The sequence below is a fragment of the Vombatus ursinus genome, unplaced genomic scaffold, assembly GCF_900497805.2.
Source record: "Vombatus ursinus unplaced genomic scaffold, bare-nosed wombat genome assembly UNPS02014772.1, whole genome shotgun sequence".
NCBI classification, from domain to species: domain Eukaryota; kingdom Metazoa; phylum Chordata; class Mammalia; order Diprotodontia; family Vombatidae; genus Vombatus; species Vombatus ursinus.
The window spans coordinates 33,320,812-33,340,018 of NW_020954550.1; the positions used below are offsets into that span (position 1 = coordinate 33,320,812).

Here is a 19,207-nt window from a genome sequence, read left to right on the forward strand (position 1 = left end):
CAACTCAAAAAATTTTATGATTCTGTGCAACTGAACTACGGCTAAAGCAGCATGGCCAGAACATAAAGAAAAGACTCAGTGTAAAGAAAACACTGAAAACCTACTTGAACAAATCCATTTTCCAAGGGAGGTGGTGATGGGCAGGAAGTTGTGGGGACTCCAGACATATCAAAGCAATGTGGTTCTATCAAGCTAGAAAGCAGAACAGAAAAGGACTTTATCATCATTTAGGTAACTCTGCAGAGATTGTATAAGTTATTGTCCATACTAACGCATTCTTTTGTTTGCATGTTAAAGGAATATGCTTATATATATACAGCAATACGACAACTAACAAGACAAAATCAAAATATTTCAAACTAAATGAGGAAGTAAAGAAAGATGTATTAGAATAGTCCCTTTAGGTCTCAAATATATAATATATATTTATGGCAGCTTTTATTTTATCTCTAGCGGCAAAGAACTAGAACCTAAGGAGGTACTGCCACTGGCAGAACAAATTATGGTGTATTAATATAATGGAATACTCTTGTTCTGTAACAAATGATGAAAGAAATGATTTCAGAAAAACCTTGGAAGACTTGTATGAATTGATAAAGAGCAGCTAAGTTAGCAGAACCAGGAGAACAATTTATAACAACACCATTGTAAAGACAAACAACTTTGGAACACAAAAGAACTCTGACCAACTACAATGATCAACCACAATTCCAGAGGACCAAGGATGAAGCAAGCCTTCTAACAGAGAGGCTATGTACTCATGCTTCAGAATCACACACACAGGGGCAGCTAGGTGGCACAGTAGGTAGAGCACTGGCCTGAAGTCAGGAGACCCGAGTTCAAATCCAGCCTCAGACACATAACACTCACTAGCTGTATGACCCTAGGCAAGTCACTTAACTCCATTGCCTAGCCAAAAAACAAACAAAAACAGAATCACACACATGCACACATGCACATGCACATATATATATGTATACATATATACATATATATTTGATATAGCCAAATATGGGAAATCTTTTTCTGCTTGACTATGCATATTTGTTACATGGGTTTTCTTTTTCTTTTTTTTTTCAATGAGCAAATGAGAGAGAGAGAAAATTAAATTTTGTTAAAATTGAAAAATATCTATTAAATTTTAAAAAATAAATAAAACATACCATAACCTCTGACATCACTTACAAGTCTGAGATTCTGTGACTGAATCAAGGCAGAAAGTAGTAACAGAATCTAGTGCCTCATCATCAACTAACCCAACTCCTGACACAGTTGTTATGTAATTGATACTTCAATATTTTAGCAAATCTGTGATGTCATTTATAAATGACTGATTATATATATAATATATATACAATATAATATACAATAATATATATCAGAACCCATGGTATCCTTCTCATCATATGCATTTCTTTTCTATGTCCTCCCATAAATCTTCTATCAATAGACAATTTATTCAATGTGCAGATGACCTTCCTGTGGGTCTTGTCTCCTCACTAGAATGTAAGCTTCTCAAAGGCAGGGATTGTTTTTGCCTTTCTTTGTATCCCTAAGCATTGCCTAGCACATAGTAAACATATAATAAATATTTGTTGACTAGAACTAACTGACTATGGGCCCCAGTGCATCCCTTGTTTGAACTGTGATTTGTTATCCCTCCTTCTCATGACTTAACCAGCCCTACCTTCTTTCCAAGGGTGTATTTGCTAAGTGATGCTTTTCAAGACATTTCTTGTACACAAGTCATCATTAGAAATACGTACCCTTCAGCTAGGTGGTGCAGTGGATAGAACACTGGCCCTGGATTCAGGAGGACCTAAGTTCAAATCCGGCCTCAGACACATAACACTTACTAGCTGTGTGACCCTGGGCAAGTCACTTAACCCCATTGCCTAGCCAAAAAAAGAAAAAAAAAAGGAAAGAAATATGTATCCTATTCACACCTACCATACAAATCTCTCAATTGCCCTTTGCAGTCACTTCTAACTTTGATTCTCAAGATATTATGGTCTTCAGTGATTTCTAGCCACAAGACATCTCCAGAGGAATGTTGGTGCTAAATGGAGTTTCATCCCTAGATAGGGATCACTGAAAGGGCTATTCAGTTCTCAAGTGTAGCTCACCTTGTTATCTTCATTCTATCCAGTTCTGTAAGAAATAGTGATAATCTGACTAAATGCACTATTTCCCCCTTTTTTCAGAGCCAATGTCTAGTTTAACTAGGTAAAGTTGGAGTTGTAATTATATTTAGTGTCTTCTCATCTATATACTTTCTTTTAATTTGATGTTAATTTTGACCTTGACTCTTGCTGGTCATGGTTTGCCTGCCTCCAAACAGTTAATTTAGAAACTGCTCCCATGTCAGTAACTGGCCATTTCCCATCTCTTAATGTAGAGTAAATTACATTTTTATCGTGTTGTTCAGTACTTGCCATTTCCAGTTCCCTCCAATTCTCTTCTCAAAATAAAGTGTTCATGTATTTAGATATCAGAATTCTGAGTAATTTATAAATCTTTGACCTCTTTTATTTCTTAATACTGAACCATATTTTTAACATGTTTTTCATACCTGTTGACCTTCACATTATAATAACTAAATATTAAGGTGCATATTAATTTGGTTTGGAGAATCATGTTAAAGTTCTTCATAAACTTGGCTGCTTTGTGTCATGCAACAGATGTTGGAGCACCAGCTGCCATTGTCTCCACAGTGGTCTTTTGCTTATGCTCACCATGCACTCATGTAAGACAAGGTGACCAAGGGTCCCAGGAAATTATCTTTTTGTCTTTGTTCACATGGTGAAACCACGTCTGCCAACTGAAGGAGTGCCCAAGGCACTGTACTTTCGTCTCTAAGGAAAACTTGTGAGACTTCTTTCCATTTTTCAGAAATTTCCTTATGACTTCCGGTTTCATTTATCATGAGAATGTCAATATTTATATGGTTCATTTCTTTCAGTATTACATCAATTGTTGGTTATTGGACAAAGATTCTCTGTGTGTGTGTGTGTGTGTGTGTGTCTTTCTCTGTCTCTCTCTGTGTTTCTTTCTCTGTCTCTGTCTCTCCCATTTAAATCAATACTTACAATTAGTCTAAAACAGTGTGAGTCTCAAGACAACCCTCCCACTATCTCTGTGGAAATGCAATAGGGTCACACACGACCAAAGATCATTTCTTTTTTTTATTTTTGTCCATTTCATATGTTGCTATAGAGAAAAAAAATCATCATCAGGTCCAGTCTACTAGTGATGAACCTTTCCATATTTAGCTATGCTGTTCCTCAGACAATAGGCACTGGCTGTCACTGAGATCACACTAAAAGTCTTTCCAGCCTTAGAGCATTTGCTAGTGCCTGTGTCCCACTAGCACAGTACTTCAAGCACCCAGAGTCACTGCTGCATCATGCTGAGGCATAGAATGGGACCTTGGTAGAAAATGTACTCCATAGACACTCGGTAAATATGAATGAATTGATTAATCAAGCTGCATTCTGGTCAGAATTGCTCACCCTCCTGGACAGATAAGAATGAATTCTCAGATTCATTCACTAGAATTTTCCCCTGCATAATCATTATTTACATTTCTATAGCACTACAAGGTTTCCAATGTACTTTACACAGATACACACACATACACACACACACACAGAGACATGCACACACACATCCCTAAAGGTAGACAGGGAGTTGAACATATTACTGTGCCCATTTTACAGATGAGGAAGCTACAAGTTTAAAAATGACTTTCCTAGTCACAGCACTAATAGGTAAAGAACCTAGATTCAAACCTATTTTCTTATTCTTAAGTCCAATGCTCCCTTCACTCCTCCATGCTGAATCTAGACTAACATTAGATTGGAAAAGACAATACGTGGTGCTAGCTACATGATGCAGACAGAGGCCCCTCTGCCCATCATCCCATAAGGAACTGCAACATCCCAAACTTATTCCTAGGAATGTGTGCCCTAAAATTCTATATCCTTGTACGTTTCCTTATTGAAAAACTTGTGAAGTAGTTGCAGTTGGGCAGAACATTTAGGAGCCCACAGAAGCAAGTCCATCAAAAAGTATGCTGTAGTTCAACAAAAGGCCTTTGAATTAGTAAGTTTACTTCTTACATATCCAGCAATAATTATAGCTTCCTTTTCACCAACTAAAATGATCCAATCCTAAGTATCCAATTTCCTGTTTTTTCTTGAATCATAGGATGGCTTCACCAGGGAAAAGGGGAGCAATGCCATATGGAAGAAAGAGGACAAGATCAGAGTTTGATTTATTCATGGAGCTTCTTTTGATATAGCTTGGCCCAGGGCACTTGCAAACTGGGAAAGGGGAAGGGAAGGAGAGTTGGTAGAGTTTGTGCTAGTATACTCACTGTCTACTAGAGAGATTCTCCCAGTTTTTCAAGGACAAGTGAGTTTCCTCTTCTCCCTATTCAGTTGTGCAAATGGATTCTGCTGGATAATTTCATTCCTTGAGGTATGTTCATATGAAGAGGAAACCACAGTGTTTTGCACATATCAGGCATTTAATAAATACTGGTTAATTTGACTACACAAGGACTTCTCACCCACCCTACTTTACCCTGCCTGCAGTTATTCACATAAGCCAGATGTCTGTTTTCAAATTTTTTATCATTTGATTCAATGCAACAAATATTCACTAATTGGAATGTAAGCTCCTAGAGGGCAGGGGCTATTGTTATTTGGTGTTTGTATCCTCAAGACCTAACACAGAGCCTGGTACATAGTAGGAACTCAAAAAGTCATAATAGGAACTTGTTGAATAGTTAATTGGTTAACCACCTATTATGGGCAATGAATTGTGGTGGCCTTACAGAGGGAATATAGAGATGAAACAAGACATAGTCTCTGCCCTCAATGAGTTATCAATCTAATAAGAGATATCAGAAAAATGCACAAATTAATATTATGATAGGAGGGCACAGAAGCAATCTGAAGAGAGGCATGTAAGAGTTTCAAAGACAAAAGGCTCACTTATAAAGGGAAACCTGGGAAAGCTTCATGGTGGTAGCTCCTAAACAGGGCCTTGAAGGAAGAGAAGGATTTTAATCATCAAAAATGTGGGAGGTAATCATTCCAGGCATGTGGAACACTGTATGCAAAGGTAGGGCAATAGGAAAGGGCTAGACAAGATTATAGAATCATAGTATAAGTTTCCAGCTAGAAAGAACCTTAGAAGCAATCAAATCCAAGACCCTCCATACATTTTACAAATAAGGAAACAGAAACAAAGAAAAGTTATGTGACTTATAACTAGTAAATGTCTGAGGTAGAATTTCAACTTCGATCTAGTACGCTATGCACTATACCTTAATAATCATAAAAATAAGAAGAAAATAATAAATAAGAAAATACTATTTGAATAACTACTATGTTTTTGATACTGTGCTCCACACAAAGACTGTTCAAAAGACTTGTTTTCATTTTACCGAAAATGCTCCAACTCTTCATTTTGGCAAGGTTGTGTTTCAAATGCTTCTCCAATACAGGATTTGCCACCTCCACTAGGACGTGGATTATCACAGCTTCGTCTCCTTTCTTTCCTCCCTGCCATACAAGTACTCCAAGGAGACCAGCAACTCCATCTTCCATCAACAATTCCTATTGGTCAAGAGACATGTAGGGTAAGAATGTGATACCTCAATAAGGGTAAACGCTTTCTGAATTTTAGGGTTAATTCTTCAGACCTTAAGTTTATATCCCTAGTTTATTCATTTACTTGGGGCTGGGAGAGAACATATAATTGAAGACCTTCAATTATTTCCAAATAATTTTTCTGTATACATTGCATTAAGAGGATATTTTCCAGACAATCCAATATGGTCCCTCACACTGGTTAAGAAGAGTTACACTGAGCTCACTCCACCCTAGTAGCAATTACAGTAAGATCTTACATTAAGTACATAGTGCTTTCATTTGATCTTTATTAATTTCAAATTTCAGTTGATGTCTTTTGTTCTTAAATTACTTTCACTTCCAAATATATCACTGCCTACTCCTCTACCCAGTAAGGCATTCCTTGTAAGCAATAAATCAATCAACAAGCTTTTATTGATCACCCACTATGAGCCAAAGTAGTTTTATGTAATACTCTGCATTATGACACGCTGTCCCAGTGAGAAAAAAACAGAGCTTAGAGAGCTTAAAAGACTTGCTTGAGGTAATTTAGCCAATAAGTGATTGGGGGTGGGGGTTAAGGATGAACTAGAATCTAAATCCCCATATTCTTAGTCATGCTTTTAAGATTACCCTCTACACTTCCTCTCATTAACACTGGAGGAATGTAACTACACCCCCAAAATTCATTTGTATAAGATTCTCTTGATTGGTGGAGATTAATGATCCAAAGTTCCAGGTCTGCCTGAGTGGTGGAGTTGGTGAGAACCTGAAAAACAGGAGAGACCTTGATCTTCTGCCTTCCATCTTGAAGAGAGAGGTCATTAGGTACCATATTCTCTTCAGAGAGACACCCCTGAGGGGAAAGATTTTGAGAAGAAGTAGACATGCTTTCTCTCTTAAAACTGGAAACAAGAACACCAAGTTCTCTCTTCTCCATACAGACTGAGTACTACCAATCTCCACCAAACACTGCCAGAGCTACGGTCAGATGCCTAAGTGCCAAAAATAACTTCAGGAAAATAGAATGAATACTGACCTTCCTGACTTTCCACAAGGAATCCATGCTCACATGCAGCACCAAATGTGTAAGGTTTGCAGTGGCACTGGCACTGGGTTCCCACAACTACTGCCAGGCCACCATTTTTACAAGGCCTGCAATGGCAAGGGTCGAATTCTGCCAGATACTCCTCAATGGCTCTTTTCAGATATAGCCTTTTGACAGACGCACAGGGAACCTCCTTCACGAGCTCATATAGAGGTGTGAGCTATAAAGGTCAAGACAAGTTAAACACATGCATTGCCCTAGGAAATGGCCTGCTAATTCTGCTTTGTTCTTTTTCTAAATCTAAAAGACAACAATTCATTTTTTTAAAAATTTTAATGAGATGGTGGAAAATGCTATCCACTTCCAGAGAAAGAACTATGGAGTTTGAATGCAGATCAAAGCATACTATTTGCCCTATTTTTTCCTTCTGTTTTGTTTTGTTTCCTCTTTCTTATGGTTCCTCCTATTGGTTCTAATTCTTCCTTACAACTTGACTAATGTGAAAATATGTTTAATAGGAATGTATATGTAAAGCTTATATCAGATTGCACACCATCTTGGGAAGGGAGGTGGGGAGGGAGGGGGAGAAAAATTTAAAACTCAAAAGCATATGGAAGTAATTGTTGAAAACTAAAAATAAATTAATAATAAAAAATTTTTTTAAAAGGAAAAAAAATTAATGAGAACTCAGACAAGTCAAGATGAGCCAGGAGATGGTGGTTCCTCTATAAGAAGAAAGAGAAAAGAATGCCTTCAAGTAGAAGAAGGATTATGAGGAAGTTGTGATCCAGCAGCTTTCCATTTCCACCAAGGGAAGAACAAAAGAAAATGGACCTCAAATGCAAAAGAAGAATAATACCTGACACCCCCATTAACATCAAGTGAGGATTTTTTCAGGACAGAGGAAACATGGGCACACTTGTAGGCAGTAGGAAATGAGCCAATTGAAAGGGAGACATTGAAGATAGGTGAGAGTGGGGATGATAGAGGGCACAATATGTTGGAGGAGATGGAATGGAATGGGGTTACTTGAACAAATAGAGTCCACCAAGTGAAAGATCCACGATTCCAACCTAGGTTTTCTGACTTCAGACCCAGTATTTTTCCTCTATACCTCAAGACCTCAATTAGCGGAATAAATAGCTTGACTTAGAAGGATGATTGGTTTAACTCAAGAATGAGAAGCCCATAAAGGTTGTGGAATCTCTGTACCTGGAGAGCCTTAAAAAAAATAGAAATACACATCAGTCTGCCATAGATACAGTAGATTTAGACCACTTGGAGGAAGGAGGCAAGGCCAAGTGACCTGCTCTCTGAGGCCTTGGCTCTTTTTGAGCAGAGGGCCAAGGAAAAACCCAAACAAAAGTAGCTAATGATTAGAAATAGAAATTCTGTGGCTAATTTCCCTTGCACTGTATTTAGCATTAAACTTTTCCTGATAAAATAGGAGCACACATGACAACATATCTACAATTCTTTATTATTGTGTATGCATACATTTTATTGTATGAAGCAGAATTTGACTGCAGGAGATACTAATTAGAGTAGTCTCTGTTTAACCATCTCATTTTACTGGTAAAATAAACATATCTGCCCCCTGCTGCCTTAAGTAAAACATCACCTACCTTTTGTTTTATTATCTTGGGATACCGTCCCACAGTTGCAGCCCATGAAGCATACCGGGCTCTATTTCCAGCAGGATCATCTACATTTATATAACTAAGACCAGCTACCAAAGCTGAGCTTCCTCCCTGGACAACTGCATTACCACGGAGCAAGTTGTCTTTCGTTCCTATACAAGAAGGAATTAAAAATGTCAAGTAAGGATATATAAATGCATATAAAATGAAAATTCCAGCAAGCATTCACAAAAAATGCACAGCATTCAGAATTACAGAAGTATAACATACAAAATGTAAGTATAAGTAACATCTTAATTAACACAAAATGAGTTGTGATCTGAACCTTTGAAAGGAGTAGCCTCATTAGTGATTCAAAGTGTTTCTGATGTAAAGGGAATTGATCAGTGGAATCACTGTTCTCAAATTAGCTTGAAATCACAGGTCATGGATTTTGATTAGGAGGCATCTAAAGGCCCTCTCAATCTAGATTATAGATATGCCCATTGACACCTTGCTGAAAGGCACAAGGAACGCCTGATGATTGGCTGACTGAGACTAGAGGACAGACTCCTGTCAGAGGAGTTACCACTCTCTATGGACTAAAAATCAAGCTGTGAGACCATCTCGCTAACTATCTCTCACTCTCACTTGGACTGTGAGAAGGTGGACCAGAATGCAATAGAGAAACTCTGTGCTCTGGGGGGTTTGGGTAACCCGTGCTCATGTGCAGTTTTGTCCTTCAAGGAGCAGATGGTAGAACAAGCAAAAGACACAATCGATACAACATTACACACGTCCTTGGATGCGAAACTAAACCGTACAAACTCTGTAACTCAGTGATACTAGTACTAGGCCTGTACCTGAGTTGTATAGGGTCACATAGCCAGTATTTGGGAGAGGTAAGACTTGAATCCAAATCTTTTTGGATTCAAAGCCAGCTCTTTATCAACTAAGCCACAATGTCCCTCAGTAGAAAAGAAAGGATGTATCTAAATAGATGAAAACCAAGAAAGGAAAAACGTCTATGAAAGTACATTTAAAATCTCTTGTAGGAAAGGTCCCAGGGTAAGAACAAGAGGCAGACCTATAGTTTGCGTGCAGGAATTCAGACTGAGGAATTACTCCTATGAAGGGAAGGACACCAGAGGGAGCTGAAGCTTGAGAACTCATTGAACTCACCATAGAAAGCAGAAACACTGAGGGTGGTCTGGCACAAATGATGGGCCCTGCTTTCTATGGCCCAATGCCCTCCAGTACACCAAAATGTATGACAAATTAGATCTCTCCAAATTATAAGAATTTGACAGGAAGAAAACAAGCCCAGAAGAGAGGACAAGAATATACTTTCTTCAAAGGAAAACATTGGTCAGCAGAAGGAATGTGTCAAGTCCTCATAGAGATGGGACCTCAATAGGAACAGAATAAAAAGTTTGATGAATTTATTGTTCCAGCTTGAATTGTATGTTTTAACTTATAAAGAATTATTCCAATTATTAATCTGTCTTCATTCACTTGTGTTTTAGAAGAGAGAAAGAAACTAGTGATCTTTTGGGAATCTTCTGACCTAACATATTCTCCATTGTTACCCAGCAAACATCTGCTATCAATGCTAACCTAATAAGGTAGATTATTCAAGAAAGGGTACTAGGGGAAAGATTAACAGAAGAAGCTTGTGGGTATGAGTGCCCTCATATACTGGGTTAACTCTCCATCACTCTGGCCTAAACAAGGGTCCCTGATTATTCCTGTTCATTGGCTATAGAGTAGCCAACATTTTTCTTTAGCTCTACCAAGTTTAATATTCCTTCAAAAGTTAAAAAATTCCAAATAGGAAATAAACACTAAGAATGTGAGAGACTGAGACAGAGAAACAGAAAGAAACAGAGACAGAAAGAAAATGTTGCGTACAACAAACTGACTCCTTTACCTTCAGTTAGAAAAACTGGATATGACATATCTCTAGCAATTATTGAATGTGAATTATAAAGAGAATACATACTGCTCACCTCTTTATGGCACTTTTACAGACATTGATCATATTATAAAACATTTTAAGTTAATGAACACATTGATGAAGGCATTGAACTCACCTGAAGTCAACTTTAATAACTCAATAAGTTCTTTGCATTTCTGCTTAGATATTTTAACAAAGAAAAGATTCAAGTTTCGTGAGGTACATTCCTTCATGGCAAGAAAGCTAAAATCTAGAAGAAAATACATATATATATATAATTAACTTTCAGTATTAACTAAAAATTTCATTTGTTTTGTTTTGTTTTTCTTTTTCTTTATGACCATTACTATTTGGGACATCTCAATTAATCAAATAATGCATATGAAAAATATTTTGTAAACTGTAAAGCAATATTAAAATTTACAGAAATATCTGAAGTAGTGCTTTTTATGATGGCAAAGAAATGGCAACTGAAAGAATACCCACCAACTGGGGAATGGCTGAACAAGTTGTGGTATAAGAATATGATAGAATACTACTGTGCTATAAGAAATGATAAAGTGGATGGTTCCAGGAAAACCTAGGAAGACATATTTAAACTGATGTAAACTGAAGTGAGCAGAATTAGGATAATAATCTATATAGTAACAGCAATATTATAAAGATAGATGAGTTTAAAAGGCTTAGTAATTCTGACCAACACAATGACCCACCACAGTTCCAAAGCACTCATAAAGGAATATACTATCCACCTTCAAATAGAGTTGATTGATTCAGAGTGCAGATTGAGGCATATTTCTTTTTCTTGCTTTTTGTAAAAAACATAGCTAATGCAGAAATCTGTTTTGCACAATCACACATTTGAAATTTTTTCCCTTGCCTTCTCAATGAGTGAGGGAGGAAGAGAATTTAAAATTCAAAAAATAAAAATAAATCTGCACTTTTAAAAAAATTTAATTTAGGGGCAGCTAGGTGGTGCAGTGGATAGAGCACAGGCCCTAGAGTCAGGAGGACCTGAGTTCAAATCCAGCGTTAGACATATAACACTTATTAGCTCTGTGACCCCAGGCAAGTCACTTAACCCCATTGCCTAGCCAAAAAAAAGAAAAAATTTAATTTAAAGAGCACAAAATGACTAATCTTTGAATGTTGTCATTCAGTTGTAAGGCTGAAAAACAAGCACTTTTCATTACTTTTAAAATGGAGAAGAAGATGACCTCTTAAAACAACGTAAGGACAATCTGTGAGTGAGTTTTTTTAAGGAAATGCTGAAATGTAGTAGCCTCAGGAAAAATTGTTTTGTTTCTGTGCCAACTTTGGTCATTGTGAAGTGTAAAAAATACATTATAAGAATAGTAGATAAATGTTTCAGAATGCATTTCATCTGAGGAGCAACAGGATACAGTGAAAATCTGACCGGGTTTCACATCCTTCCCATGAGTTTACTGTTGCTTCCTAATTATAGGAGTTGATCTTTACATCCCAGAAGACAAAAAGCAAACTAGTATCAATAAGTGAGGGTATCACAGCGAGAAGAGGATAAAACAATATTCTTGGATGTATAAGAATCTGAGATGCAGTATCAATCATGAAGGAGAAATGGTTGGGTAAAGCAGAGTTAATCCTGAGACTGCAGAGTCAATCTTGTTAGATAAGGAAGATAGACATCAATCAATAAATATTTATTAAGCACCTACTATCATGCACCCTGGAAGTTGTATAGAAACATAAGAAATCATTCCTCCCCTGAAAGAGGTCCCAGATTAGCTGGGGAAAGAAGACAAATACAACCAATTACATCAGGTGCTAAATAAATATCAGATGAGGAATACAAACAACACTTTTCATAGAAACCCTGAAGATGAAGAATTTATTTCTGGCTAAGGTAGTCAGAGAAGGCTTCATGAAGGAAATGGTAATAATATTGGCTTATAAAAATCAGTAGGATTATCTTGGTAAAGAGGAGAAGTGAGGGCATCCCTGGCAGGAAAAACTGTGAACAAAGGAGCAGAGGTGGGGGAAAAGGTATATGTAAGAGAAAGAGTAGAAACAGTCTAGAAAGTATAGGGTTAAGGGGCAACTAGGTGGTGCAGAAGATAGAGCAATGGCCCTGGAGTCAGGAGAATCTGAGTTCAAATCTGGTCTCAGACCAGACACTTGACACTTATTAGACAAGTTACTTAATCCCAATTGCCTTGCCAAAAAAAAAAGTATAGGGTTAACGTAGCAGAGTAGTATAAAATGCAGTTTCTCCCTTAATTGCTTCTGGTAGGATGATTTTAACTTGAGGCAATTAGCATAATTTTCTCCTGGCTGTGTGGAAAGTGGTGCTGCACAAGTCCTCATCCTACCAAATCCAGATGTTTCCAAAGAAAACACATGTGTTTATAATTTGGGGTGAATACAACTTTGTCCTATAGGAAATAGAAATTGATTGAACCTGAAATTCTTAGGTTTGTGAGAACACCTTGAGCATTACTAGTTCTTTTGTCATATAAAAGTACTTCATGGGATGTTGGTTCATCAGAAAAAGACAGCATTCCAGTGATGGGAGATAGCTCATACAAAGGCACAGAAATGGGAAATAGAGTATGGTATATGATAAACAGAGAAGATGCCAGTTTTGGGTAGGTCACAGGAGCACAGGAGAGGGAATAATATGCAACTAAGTATAGAAGAACAGCACAATTTTAATAACCATACCATGTTGCTTCATTTTGTCCGTGTCTATATAAAAGAGAACTTTGTACTCTCCTCCTAGGGACCCAGACTGCAGATAATGAGTCCCATACAATTCAATTATCCTTCGATATGAACTATAGTCATATAGAGAAGGGAGGTGTAAGAGATCTTTCCAAAAGAGTTCAGCAAGATTTAAAAATTCTGGTTGGTTGTTAATGAACTGAGCTACTTCAACACTGTTCTGGATAACCATCAGTTGATAACTCTAAAGGAAGAACAAAAATAAATTAAAAGGGTCCATTCCTGACATGCATCTCACCCCATTCCCCATCCTCTATCATCCCTGTTCATGATTCCCTATGATGTTCCACAGCTGACCCTTCTATATACAACAATCATGGAGTCTTCTGGAGTTCAAGCCTCCACAAAGAATCCCTGAGTGGAATGGGGAAAATGTCTTTTTCCTCAAATGACCTCCACAAGGGTAAATTGTATTTCTTCTCAAACTTGGATGGGAAGCATAGAGTCACTCAGTTAATGTATATGGACTAAACTCATTAAGTATTAAAACAATCTTAAGGATATTTACTCTAATGCTGTCCTTGGGAAACAGAATATTCTAGAGGTGAAATAAAAAGGTCCTTTTGGTACTTCAGTAACTAAATCCCCTTAGATCAGGTCTAAGGTAAATCTACCCTATACGGAATCCCCTTCGTAACCAATAGTGGTCCACCAAAGTTTAAAATTTTTTGTTGGTCAGTCATTTTTCAGTCATATCCAACCCTTCATGATCTTATTTGAGGAGTTGGTTTGGCAATTCCATCTCCAGTGGACCCAGTGGACCCAGTGGATCATTTTGTCAGGCAATCAGAGATTAAATGAATTGTTCAAGGTCACGTAGCTAGGAAATGTCTCAGGCTGGATTTGTACTCGGGTCTTCCTGACTTTGGGCCCAGTGCTCTATCCACTGAGCCACCAAGCTGCCTCTCCTAAAATTTTTACTAGTCCCCAAAAAAAAAAAATTTTGCCATTTCACTCATTCATCCCACCATCACATACTCGGGTAGTAAATGTTCTCTTTTGGCTTGAATTATTAGGAAAGTGATTATCTGCAAAGATGCTATAAAATGTGCACATTATGAATAATAATGACCCCCCCCAACATGTCTAAGCAAACAAGCATATAGTCATTAACTCAACTCATCTCAATTGTTTATTTTTCCCTAGATAGATGCCTAAGAGACTCAAGAACATTCAGTTATCAAGTGTTTTAGAAGCACTTCAGATTTCTGAGGGAAAATCCATATCCTAGACTTTTCAAAAACCTTTTTAGCCTCAAAGGTTACTTTGTCCAGCACAATTAACATTATCTGGTTATGATGATGCACACACCAGTTAGAAACTAAAAAAGGTGACTAAAAAAGGTGCAGAGAGTGACCATGAATTTCTTTACTTTATAAGGTTCAGGAGAATCTTAGTAGCTTCAACTATAAAGTTAAGGAGTTTTCTCTAGTGGGAAACTTTTTCAAATGCATCAGTTTTCTGCCAAAATCAAAAAACCCAAGAGATTGAACAAGTACAGAATCTTTAATAAGAGAATAAAATTATAAATAAATTCCTCATCAGTACAATATAATAATAGGAATGTTCAAAGAATAGATCATTTTGTCATCTTCATAGTAGGATACATTCATTTTTACAAAAAAAATGAAAACACCCTTTTATTAAGTTAACTTTTGCTAAATATAAAGTTAATGATCCACAGAAACATCATATTTCAGTTAATAGGAAAGTACCATTCATTAGTGGCGCCAGTTGACTATTGCTAAAGGTAATTATTCTCACACATTGACTTCTATATATTCTGCTAGTTTCTACTAACCTTTTCATTTTGGTTTTCGTTTTTACTTGAGTCGTGCCTGTATCCACTATTTGATGTAAAATGAGTCTCCTTATGTTTGATATAAGACCAACTACTATTGTAAAATTCATAACTGAAATCATTATCTACTTTCACCTGGAAGGAAAAACAGAAACTTTTATTCATGGCTAAATCTGGCCTTAGAAGTTACAAAGAACAGCTGTTACCATTTCTATCCCTAGAAAGACTTCTGCCCATTTCCATCACTCTGGAGGCTTCTTTTCCCTGTGTACAAAATGCAAAACAAAGATCTTCACTTGGCAACATTAACTAAGGCTGTGCCGTAAGATTATAGCAAGAAAGGTAGTAACGAGAAAGTGATCTATTAATCAATGAACATGGTATCAATAAAAGCATTTCAAAAATGTAGCAACTATACAATTCTAGACAAAATACTTTCTGTTTATCTTAGTGACAACTTTTACATAATACTTGTACCGGTCGCGCCGACCTTGTGTCGGCAGCACCGACCTTCTCCTCCTATAAGGAGCAGGCTGCCAGAGTCATACTCACTCTCGAGTCTTCGGTCCTCAGCCAGATAGACACACAGAGACGAGCCATCGGGAGGCACCAACACCAGAGCTTTATTCAGAGGCCATCACAGCAAGCCATCACAGCAAGGCCAGAGCAACAGAGCAGGAGCCAAGAGAGAGAGCTCTGACCACGCTCGTTCCTAAGTACCTACTTAGCCCCTCCTCCCCAGCCTGCTTACTAGCCAATGATTGTAGGGTCAGATACCAGAAGGGGCTGTCTGAGTTTAGCACACCAAGGGGGAGGGAGTGACGTAGGAGGCTAGGACCGGATACAGGAAAGAGGCGTCTGGGATTAGTGCATAGACAGAGTACGTGACCTAGGAAGTCAGATTCAGATACTGGGAGGAGGCATCTGGGGTCAGTGCTACACAAAGGGACCCAGGAAGTCAGGAAGGTCACAAGATGGAGGCGTCTGGGGTTGACGTTGCATATAGGGAGGGGACTAAGCAAAGGGAACTCAGTCCTCTGCCATCCCACTCCCACATGGCACCACCCCTTGCCTCAGGAGCACAAGCTCCAGCTACTTCCTTGCACCCAGCTTATCTCACATAGCACTGCCCACTGCCTCAGGGCTTCTCCGTACCCAGCCCATCCCAGTTCACCACGACTCCGCCTACCACAGCCCCTGCCTCGACTTCCAAAATACCCAGATCTTACCCTAATCTTGCCACAGCGCCCACCTGGTAGTTGCCAACATAGACAGTCCCTCACAAATACTGAGCATAATAACTATGTCTTGGGCAAGTGAGTAATACATTTAGCTTGTTAAGGATCTGACTCAACGAGTGGAGGGGAGGGGAGGATGAGCAAAGGAGCAAAAGAAAAATCCTATTCAGAATGGGAATGTATTAAATGATTTTGTAACAGATTGAAGTCTTGAATTACATTTTACTTGCTTAAGCAAATGTTCATACTAGTTTAATTTTCCAAATGATGTATGTTACCTGAGCAGAGAAGAGGAGAACTCACCATGAAGTATGTGCTAGGTAGTAGGAAAAAAAGAGTCATCCCAGATTTAAAATTGCATGTTACCCATATATAGATAATCAAGGGTAGACTGACTGCAATAACAAAAGCGTATTCATTCATTCAGTGTATGTATACTGAGCACCTACTTTGTGTGAGAAATTGTAAGAAATATAAAGAAGGATGAGACCATCTCTGCACTTCTGAAAAGTATAAGCTAGGGGCAGCTGGATGGTGCAATGGATAGAGCACTGGTACTGGAATCAAGAGGACCTGAGTTCTAATCTGGCCTCAGACTACTAGCTGTGTGACCCTGGGCAAGTCACTTAACCCCAAATGCCTCCAAAAAAAAGGAAAGAAAGAAGGGAAAGTATAGGTTAGTCAGAGGTATAAGACATGTACAAAAGTGGATACCATAGGAATAAGAATTTGTCCTATAGTTTCATTGATATAGGAAACTACTAGATTAAAATAACTACCTCTACCAATGTTGAATGGCACCTTCTTTACAACTTACAGTCTTACAGTTTTCTGCCTAGATCACCAAAAGATGAAGCCAATTTGTGGCTGAGACAGGACTTGAACCCAGGTCTTCCTGGCTTATAAGTTAGAGCACCTCCAGTGGTCTATACCATGTTGCCTTTCTACACTATAACTAGGATACTAGATATAATACGAAAATATAATAAAAGTGAGTCGAATGAGTTCAGAGAATAGAGAGAACACAAAATCAGAGAAAACTAGAGAAGACAACATTTAAACTGGACTCTGAAGGATACATTGGAAATGGGTAAATATCAAAGGAGGGGAAGGAAAACAATAGGAATTCTAGGCGTAGGCACCAGCTCCCTAAGCAGAGATAGGAAAATATGGCAAATGTTTGAGAAATAATAGTAGTAGCCCAAATAAGGTCAATGGCTATTATCCCTAGTAATCCAACCACATCAGGACATTTCCTTAGCTCCTTCCCACTTATTCAGAGAGATATCAACAAACAAATTTCCCTACCTAGAGGTCCTCACTCTCTGAGGAATACAAAGATAAGACATATTTCCCTTGTGCCAATCCCACACCATATTGCCTTTTTGGCTGCCATATCTATATAATACCTTGCCACATGCAAACTTTACCGACAATCTTTTAAGTGGTCAGTGGGCAAAGTCTTCATCTTGTGTTCAAAAAGTAAGCTTCATCAGTTCATGATAAGAGAGGCATGGCAAGGCAGCAGTTAGTCTGCAAAGGATCTAGGGGCATTAGTGAATCAAAAGCTCAACCTAAGTCAAAAGTTAGATATGTCAACCAAAAAAAGCTAATAAAATTTTAGACTGCATTAAAAGAGGAAGAGTGTCCAAGAATCATTGAGGAGGTGATAGCCTAGTCATCTGCACTGACCTAGTCAGACCACATCTGGAGAATTGTGTACAAGTCTAGCTACCACATTTTTAGGGAGGACACTGATAAACCAGAGAATGTCCAAAAGAAAGCAAGCAGAATATGGGCTCTGAGTCCATACCAAATGAGGATCATTTGAAGGAAAAGGGCTATTTAGCATGGAAAAGAGAAGATGAGGGAAATAACATAGCTCATTTCAAGTATTTAAAAAATTGTCATATAATGAGTGATTAGATTTGTTCTAATGCAACACATTAGCAGGGGGAGGGGAATAAACTAAGAGAAATGGATAAGGGTTATAGGAGCTTATTAGGTTTTACATCAGGAAAAGTTTGCTCCCAATGAAAGCCATGCCAGATGCCTTGGGATATTACAGGGCTCTCCCGTACTAGCTGCAGAAGAGTGGTTAATCCCCATTGGCACAGGGGCTTTCCTCACTGGTAGGAGTTCTCTACTCCAATGACATTACAATTCCAGATTTTAGAAAAAAAATAGTAGTAACTACCTAGAAGAGAATTATCCACCCCTCTGTTCTACCACAACTTGCCTGGATGGATAATCAGCAATGGCTTCCTGATTATCTAGACTTACTTTCCTACTATATCCAGACTGGAAGTTTGGGGTATGGTACTCATATTACTGATTTATTATCTTACTGTGTTTATGAGTGGCTATAAACCCATAGGATGCCTTGATCATGGGGTAGTCTTGACTGAAGGGTTCACTCTGTGAGTTGATGGGGGAGGATGCCCCAGGTGTCACATCTGTTTCAATGCCTTGTTCTCTCAAATCAACAATGAACAGTTTAGCTCAATATAAAGGAAAACTTCCTAACAATTAACATTGCCAAAAGCTATCATTTGGGTTGCTCTCAGCACCAGTTAGTAAGCTGAGTTACCCTCTGCTGAACCTTCCCTAGCTCAGTAACGTGATTAAGTGTTGGGTTGCAAAGGTCTTCCCACACGTGCAAAATCTGAGAAGTTCAATATTGGTTCTAGTGGAGAAATGGTGAAACTAGCCTTCTTCCTCTCAACAGAATCGTGGGAGTATGGATACTGACTGCTGCACATACAATCAAATGTACTGGCTCAGCTAGTTGGTTTTACTTGCTTCTTTGCAAAAAGTAGGAGTCTATAGGAGGTGTGGGGACCAGAAAATTGCTAGAGTACAAAAAAATAGAAAACATAAAATATTTTAAAAACAGAAATAAGCAAAAAGTATGAGTAATAAAATATACATTGACAACCCACCAAGTAATTAAATTATATTAAAGTAGGTATTTATAGTCAATAGATTTGAAAACTAGATTTTTCTCTAAATAAGCTACAATAGACATGATCTACCTACGCTAATATAATTGACCAACTTTCTTTTAGGCTCTACATACACATAAATCCAAAAGGTAGCCAGGGCATAGTAGAGAGAGAGCTGGTCTGAGAGTCAATAA

The 19,207-nt window shown here is 38.0% G+C and overlaps 1 protein-coding gene across 1 annotated transcript in view; it reads right to left on the bottom strand.

The window, feature by feature from the left end:
- C7 (complement C7) overlaps window positions 1–19,207 on the bottom strand; it is a 62,871-nt gene that overhangs the window by 22,675 nt on the left and 20,989 nt on the right. Inside the window, exons 7-13 of the mRNA XM_027863363.1 lie at window positions 14,831–14,965; window positions 12,970–13,213; window positions 10,403–10,516; window positions 8,316–8,482; window positions 6,682–6,910; window positions 5,456–5,627; window positions 105–192 (exon numbers count right to left, since the gene is read on the bottom strand). Of these exons, the coding sequence (XP_027719164.1) occupies window positions 105–192; window positions 5,456–5,627; window positions 6,682–6,910; window positions 8,316–8,482; window positions 10,403–10,516; window positions 12,970–13,213; window positions 14,831–14,965 (1,149 nt within the window). The remainder of the gene's footprint in view (window positions 1–104; window positions 193–5,455; window positions 5,628–6,681; window positions 6,911–8,315; window positions 8,483–10,402; window positions 10,517–12,969; window positions 13,214–14,830; window positions 14,966–19,207) is intronic.